Here is an 8,276-nt window from a genome sequence, read left to right as displayed (position 1 = left end):
GTGGCTCACGTAACATAACAAAAATAAGTATATGACCTAAATAAAATAAAGGACGTGGGTTAAGCTAAACTATTATAATATTTACTTATAAGACGCAATATAATAAATAGAAAATAAGATTGTAAGTTCTTATGTCACTAAAAACTAGATATAAAAATGACTCCTCAAACTAATTTTATTTGTTTAAAATAATATTAAAATAAAAGAGTTGATGTTGAATGATTAAGTACTATTATATTAAGTTGTGTTACGTTAGTATTAAACAAGAATAATTTCTTATAATATTGTTCTATTTTACGTAAACCTCTAACTAACATGAAACACTCACAGTTTAATCTACACTCTACAGGTTTCTTTATTTTAGATGGATAGAATTTTTATTTTTAATATCTATTTAGTAAAGAAGTATGATAAAAATATCATATCAACTTCAAGTACTTACTCGAAGTATAGATAAGTTGAAGCTGAATTTAAATAAATAAATAAATCAAATAATAGTATAGGGATATTATTGAAATCTTATAAATACTTAAAAAATAAATAAATTATAATAATTAAATACTATGAACGTAAATATTTTAGTATATAACTGGCGTATACATTGTAAGTATAAATAAAACAATTTCAATACCTATATTAGTATTAATATTTAAAATATTATAAATTATCTTGTGAATTTTCCATATTTCATTGAGTAATGCTCTTTTAATCGTTATAATGCAATCGCCAAATGTCTAAATATAATTTTATATTTGTATAAAAAAATTAATTCGTAAGTGATAATTAATATAAATTAATAGATATTCAATAAAGTATAAAATAAATAATTTTATAATTGTCACATAAGTACTTGATAATTGATAAAATTTAATTCAAAATTGTATTTCATTTAAATTACTTCAAGCTCATAATTACGTATGTAGTCTGATTTCAAGTGTATAACTAAAAGTTAATATGTTATGTAAATAATAAATATGATATGAACTGTTATTGTTTTTAAGTAAAAACTTTAGAATAATCAAAAAAAATAAAATATGTTTAATAAATAAGTGAAAAAAACTAAATTCATTGTCCTAGATACATCAGAAGCTGACGAATTTTCATCAAATATACAGGATGGACTAGAAATAATGGGATCAAACATATTTTCGATCAACTCCCACGGACATAATGTACATCCATACCTCTCCACGATCATTGGAATTTCATTGATAAAAAATGTTACTTTTTTCACACCATTGCATTCATAAAGTACAGCCATAATATTTGAAGCAAAAGGACTCAAATATGATGTTTTCCACTTTCTATCTCGCATTTCATTGAAGTTTGAGCTTAGTAGAAATAAAGTATCTCTGGCAAATCCTAATCTAACAATTGCACTTAATACGTTCGATGAATGACCAAAATAAAAGACACCTTTTGGCCCGAGTTGTGTTTGAGATTTATTTCTATGAAAATAAAAAAAACACTAGTAACCTATAAATAAATAAAAATATGTGTAATTATAGTATACGCACTTGAAGTTATTCATGAGATCTTTTATAATCGGACAGCCAAGTCTTTCGTTGTATGGGTCACCATATCCGTTTGAGTAATAATACTTTAAATCTTCATCATACTCAAGAACCTATAATATTATATAGTAATTATTCATTATACAACAAATATTGATTGATTAAAAATATCATTGATGTATTTACTTCTAAATCTTTTTGAGAAAATACCGCACACCAAGCTGGGTGAGAATTTAAATTTAATGATCTTTCATATCTACATGAGTCATACATAGCTTTTATTGTATCTACAAGATAATATCTATACAGTATACATAATACAAATTAAATTTTTAAAACCAAATAAAATTTATTTTCTAAGATTTACTAAATGTCAGATTACGATCCAGTCCCAAAATCTTCGATACTCTAACAATTACCTCTTGCATGTGTACACTACAACGAAATTTCTTTGTTTCTTTGTTATCGTGTTTGTTTTCAAATTTGGATATCTAAAAATGAAGTAGGATAAATCACTAATTTAATTAAATAGAATACAGAAAAATTTATTTTATTTGGATTATAAATAAAAATTACGTTTAATTTTATATCATCATTATTTATTAATGGTATGTCGGTAACATTCATATTAAAGACAGATTTTAAAAAATAAAATGCACTATCTCTTGATCTTTCTTGAGATGATGATAATACCTGAAAATACATAATATTTTAAATTTATATTCAATGATGTTAAACGTTAAATAATTGTAAGTTTACACTGTATGTTATAGGATTATAAGGTTGGTTGAATATATCTTCGTACACACTTTGAAGTCTTAATCCCAAAGACAATAAATCGTTAACACCTTGACTATTAAGTTTGTTTTCATCTTTTTCAGTCAAATTAAAAATCCATGTTTTAATCGCATCGAAGTCTTCTTTGCATAAACTTGAATTATCGGTTATGATTTTGGTATACTCTTTTAAATTCGATATTTTATCAATAACAGTTCTACTAGGATGTCGCGTACCATGCCTGGACAACAGCCACAATTGCAATGCCTTACAATCTATTCAAAAATTATAATTATATTACGATTTATTTATGAAATTACTAGTTATCATCAATTTAATTATTTACATAAATTGTATAAAATACGAAAAAGAGTATTATATATAGAATAATAAAATATATTAGTAATAGTTGTTATCACTCATATTTATCAGACGTTCAAAAACTGCACTAACTTAAAAACATTATAATAATCTGATAATACTCAAATATTTTTAATGTGTGTTTGAATTATAATGGAAACGATAGTGGAAATTTTTATAGCTAGATATGATACTATAATATTCTGCTTAAAATTGTGTAGGTATATATTGGTCCTTATGGATAGTTTCGTTAAATAATAGTGGTGAAAGACTTTCAGTTAAACAGTTTGATAGATTTGAAACCCCTCAGAATTAAATACTATGAATTATGGAATCACTTATATTTAAAATTTGTTTTAAAAATTACAGTTCATACACATTTTAAAGGTATTTAAATAAAATGTTTTATAAAAATTCAAACAATATCAAATTTTATTTAATATGATAATAGGTGCAACTTACTTGGTTGAGTGTAATTTTGTTTGGCTGACACATAACTATATGCAGTTTTTGTAGCAAAGAAAGAAAATGGGTAATCGTCATAGTGAAAGCATTTATCTAATTCACATTTGATACAATTAAATATTATTAGTGGCAGTATAATTACGATAAATTTCATTATGAAATTAATTTTATGTATAAATTACTAGAAATAAAATAGAAATTATAAAATATATTTACAATGTATAATATAATAAATTATCTAATTATAATAGTAAAGACTTAATTCAATATGCTTAAAATTTCATTCTACTACACAGTTTTAAATGTTGTATACTCTAGAATGATAAAATTATGTAAAACCTACAACTCCCACTTTTTTAAATTAGAGATAACTTTTTTAAGTCACTTAACATGTGTACTCTAAAATTGTTGAGTTAAATTTTAATTAATCAATTAAATTATTTACTTTAATATGAATTAAAAAGTAGGTTAATAAATAAAAATATATACCTATGTAAATGTTATTCCATTGTAATTTAATTCTGATTTCTAGTCATAGGTACATCTTAATTTTAACTATCTATATAAATTATATGATAAAGATATCTTATTACTACAAACATAATATAATAACACATTTTTTAAATATGAACGAGCACAATACAAGTACCTACTTTTATATGTCATTATAATATTATGTACATATTTCATACTCGTTAATTTTTTTTTTTTTTAATTATTAATATTTAATTATAATTTAAACATTTGTATTATCTTATCAAATACTTTTTATTATTTAAATTGTATTTTAAGCTATTTTTACCAATATATTGGTGATCGATGAGTTTATAATTTTTTACAAAATATATACTATTGTACGTAACGCAATTAATTTACTGTAATATTTTAAAGCTTAGATAATAACTGCGTTAAAATTTATAACATGATATCTAGAAATGTTATCCAGATAAAAAAATACTTATTCGTTTTAGATATACTTCACCTCAACTATATTTGTTTCCAAACGTTGCATTGAATGTATTGTTGCACTATAAATTATATGCTGTTTCTGCGCTTAAAATCATATTTTGGAGAAAACTTTAAATTATGAAGAAACGCAATTATAATTATTTTTATTAACTCAATTACAATGTTTGATAAAACTGACTTAGTTGTTTTGTTTTGTTATAAATGTTATAATTCAAAAACGAATAACCGCAGATACAAGAAATATTTTCTATATTTTAATGCTGACATTGAATTTATATGATATTATTTTCAAAATATGATGCAATTTTTTAGATTTTTTTCAATAAATATTGATAAAATTGTTTTCACTAAATTAAAAAGCTTGAAAATTTAACACAGGGTTTGTTATATAGTTGTTATTAACGAATTTAGTGAAATAACTACGTCTCTTCAAACGATTAATTTAGCTTGAAAACATTTAACTGTAGATGTTTAGAATTATTATCAAATATTTATATAAGCATTTTCTATACAAGGCATAATTTTGACCTCTTTGAAGCTATTTATAGATATTTCAATTTTAAAAATTTATTAGTTTTGTTTTTTTATTAAATATGATGATGGAAAATCATTCGCTTGATCAAAATTCTTGAAAATTTAATATAAGTTCTCAATTAAGTAGTTCTTATGATCGTATAGTATATAAAATTATTATAAACACATAATATGTACAAGTTTTTAAATATTTATGAATTTAATGCTAACATTTTTACAAAATTCGTCGAAATCACAAAAACTTAAAATCTATAAATATTTATTCTAGTAAAAAAAATTATAAGATCTTCAATTTTTATAGTCAAAAAATGAAAATTTAATACAATGTCAAAATATTCATACTAGAACTAAAAAATCAAAAAGTATGCAAACAAAATTATTTTTTCATAATTATTTGTTGTTCAAATTTGGACGTTATAGTCTTTTTCGATATTATATTATGTAGACTCAAGTCACAATTATAAATTTTATTTTAATTATTCGTACTTGTAGTTAATTTTTTAGTATTTTTGAGAACATTTTTGTACATTAATAAATTATGGAAATATCTGCCTAATCACTGGTTTAAATATTGTAATTATTCTCATAATTATTTACAATAATGATGTTAAAAGGTACACTAACAACAGTAATGTACTCAAATTGCCTATTCATATCGCCCAATGATCATCATATTTTTATCTTGAAAAAAATGATCTAACGATTTTTAGTATGCTTATAAATGTATAAGATTATGTTTAAATTTTATTTTAATAAAAATTAATCACCAAGCAAAAATTTATTTATCATATACTTGGCAAGTTAACATGATAATTTAAAACAAATTTAATTAAATTTATATTGCTATTATAGATATTTTTTTACAAAATATTATATAATAAAATACGTGATTTCACAGTGGATGCAGATGCGTGACCAATCGTGGACCACTAGTCAACTTAATAAAGTTGTTCTGCCCGCAACGGACCAACGATAATGCGACATCAGATGAGGCCCAACCACAATGAGTGGTGAGATGTATGTGACCTAAGTTGACGATTCGAACGCAACCAATAGAAAAAAAATTATTTATTTTTTATTTAACCAATAAAACTGAATATTGTAGTGGCTAATAAACAAGAAACAAATGAAGACTGACCGCGGTATCGGTGGCAACCAGACTGTTACTCGTCCGGTAAAAACCAAGAGTCACAATGGACCGGATACTATCTTTGGTTGTCTGGAGCGCAACCGGACGTCTATCGAGAGGAGCTGACTGTGAAGGGTTTCGCGTGACGGCAACCATTCAGAAGACTGTTTGTGTACACATGATTTGCACTTAACGTGTGGGTCTTTTATAGGTTTATCGGTGTCGTCTCGTCCGAATCCCTATCGACTAAGAATAAAATACATAGGACTCCGCGGACGGTGGTCCATAGCAACCACACATCACTAGGCAACCGGCCGCTCGTTTAACTCCTTTCCACACGGAAGTCGGAAGTCGCGAATCGCGTCATTCGGTCTCGTGGAACTGCTGCAGGAGCAGTTTGCACTTCTGGGTTGAGCCAACCTACCAGGTTACCAGATGGATTCCTCACTTCCGTCATCGTGTCCTTGGCCGGAATCACTTCGGTTGCCGTCACGTTGTCGACTATTGTTCAACTGCCGCTGCTGTCGTCTTCATCTGACTGTACACCCTCACTTTCGTCGGATACATCGTCTATGATGTGTATAGGTAGTTAATTAGGTTGCGAAGTGCACGACACGATAACTGCAGTCAACAATCGAGCGTACGATGTCTGCCACAGCTCTTTCTAAATCATCATCGCTAATCAATTAATGATCTTCATCGTGTTCCTTCAGTATCGTAGCGATAATGTCTTCCAGTACGTGTTTCATGATGGTTTCGACGTTTGTTAAGTCAGCACACAGATTCAAAGAATTCGGATCAGACATTTCGTGCATGTTTTTCGTTGTGTTCTGAATAATATTTCAGAAAAATTGTACGTTCAAACATCTCCTAGACGATGGTATCATTACAATCGGCATCAAATTCTGATATTATTATTGATAAATAATCATATTTATGTAAATAAAATTTTATACTGTATTTTAAGATATATAATATAGTGAATTAAAATTTAGTCACAAATTACTATTAAGATTACATTACTGTAGTCTACAAAAATATATTTGGGATTTATGTTTGTAGTGGAAGGGGATTACATATTTGTCTTACTCTCCTTAAACACGAGTAGGTAAACAATTATCACTAATTTTTCATAATTATATTTTTAAAAACATTAGTTATCATTCATCATTTTATTATATTTTTGATATATATTTGAATGAAAACAAATTTTTGATGTGGGCAGGGGTAAAATCTATAGGTGCACCATTATATTAAAGCAATATATAAAAATTAAATTCGAATGACATTTTTTTAAGTATCTAATCTGAAAAAAAAATATCCTAATCTGCCAGGCGTCCCGTGACAGCTCAGGTTAGGTTATTTTATTTGTTTTTTTTTTTTTTACAATAATGTTAACTGTTTATAATTTGTAATAAGCAATTTTATAATTTTATTTACTTATTAACCTAATTAAACTTTTTCTAAAATAATAACTAAATATTTTTAAAATAATGATGTGCAATATTTAAATAACCTAAGCTATCACGGGACGCCTGGCAGATGTGAAACATCAATATTATTTTGTAACAGTAATATGCAGAAAAGAACAGATTGCGATAGGAACTAAATATGTCATAATGATAAAATAAAATATTACGATTTTTTTTCAGATAATGATGAATGTTTATTTAATAAACATTTATTTTCATTAAATACGAAAATTTACGAATTTATTTCAAGTCGTAACTACTTAATTCGTTTAATCAGTGATTTCGGTAATAGTGACATTCAATGTTGCCTTTGACGACGGTATTACTGTGATAATTGGTCGATGGTAGCTGAAGTATGTTACAAAAGTATTGGACATAACATTATCAAGATATCTAATAAATACAGCATCTATTGTTGTTCCGTATCTGGTGGTAGGTTCTCTTGGATTAAGATATAAATGATATGATAAAATAATAACTATAATAAATCAACGTAATATACATTCAATTTATTTATACGCAACAATATAGGTGTACATATTATACGTTTATAAATCGTATAAATATAGATAAGCTGATACTGCGCACATAGAGAGGAAATCGCCGAGCTTCGGAGAATTGAGCCGACGAGCTATGAGTGGGGCGTGGCCACACCACAGTCGGTCTCACTACTGTACCGTGCCATAAGATGTTTCACATCAAAAATAATTTATAAATATTAATTTATTTTTTAAATGTTTATTTAATTTATATTTATTCATATAAAAAGCGTTAAAAAACCAATCCAGTAAAGAGCATTATTGGTTGTGTGCAGTGATATTCACCACTCAATAAAAATATTTACTTATATGGTACCATCAATCATCTTTTTATAACAGTTAAATTTGTTTTCTCCTGTTCTTCACTTATAGAGAATGCAATTTTTTTTTTATTTAGAGCTCAAATGTGTTTGTGAATTAACGCGTTCACGTGTTCACGCATTTGCGCATTAATGCATTTAGCCAATTGCGGATTTACGAATTTGTGGATTAACAAATTTGTGAGTTAATGAATTTA

The 8,276-nt window shown here is 26.1% G+C and overlaps 1 protein-coding gene across 1 annotated transcript; it reads right to left on the bottom strand.

Annotated features, from left to right (window-relative positions):
- Positions 1-930: 930 nt before the first annotated feature.
- On the bottom strand, positions 931-3,270 carry LOC112591721 (multiple inositol polyphosphate phosphatase 1-like). Its single transcript, XM_025335630.1, has 7 exons — positions 3,114-3,270; positions 2,274-2,566; positions 2,091-2,207; positions 1,882-2,005; positions 1,701-1,801; positions 1,518-1,627; positions 931-1,448 (listed from the first exon to the last, which is right to left on the bottom strand). Exons 1-7 carry the CDS (start codon positions 3,268-3,270, stop codon positions 1,019-1,021), a joined length of 1,332 nt encoding a protein of 443 aa, XP_025191415.1. The 3' UTR covers positions 931-1,018.
- Between the last annotated feature and the right edge of the window lie 5,006 nt (positions 3,271-8,276).

The sequence above is a fragment of the Melanaphis sacchari genome, unplaced genomic scaffold, assembly GCF_002803265.2.
Source record: "Melanaphis sacchari strain LSU unplaced genomic scaffold, SCAv2.0 Contig141_pilon_pilon, whole genome shotgun sequence".
In the NCBI taxonomy this organism is placed as follows: domain Eukaryota; kingdom Metazoa; phylum Arthropoda; class Insecta; order Hemiptera; family Aphididae; genus Melanaphis; species Melanaphis sacchari.
Note: the sequence above shows the minus strand (reverse complement) of the source record. Positions and strands in the feature narration are given on the sequence as shown.

Coding starts and splice junctions, on each gene's coding strand:
- LOC112591721 (XM_025335630.1), bottom strand. CDS start 3,270: ATGAAATTTATCGTAATTATACTGCCACTAATAATATTTAATTGTATC. Junction 2,006..2,090: donor ATGATGATATAAAATTAAAC/GTAATTTTTATT, acceptor CTTCATTTTTAG/ATATCCAAATTTGAAAACAA. Junction 1,802..1,881: donor GGATCGTAATCTGACATTTA/GTAAATCTTAGA, acceptor ATTATCTTGTAG/ATACAATAAAAGCTATGTAT.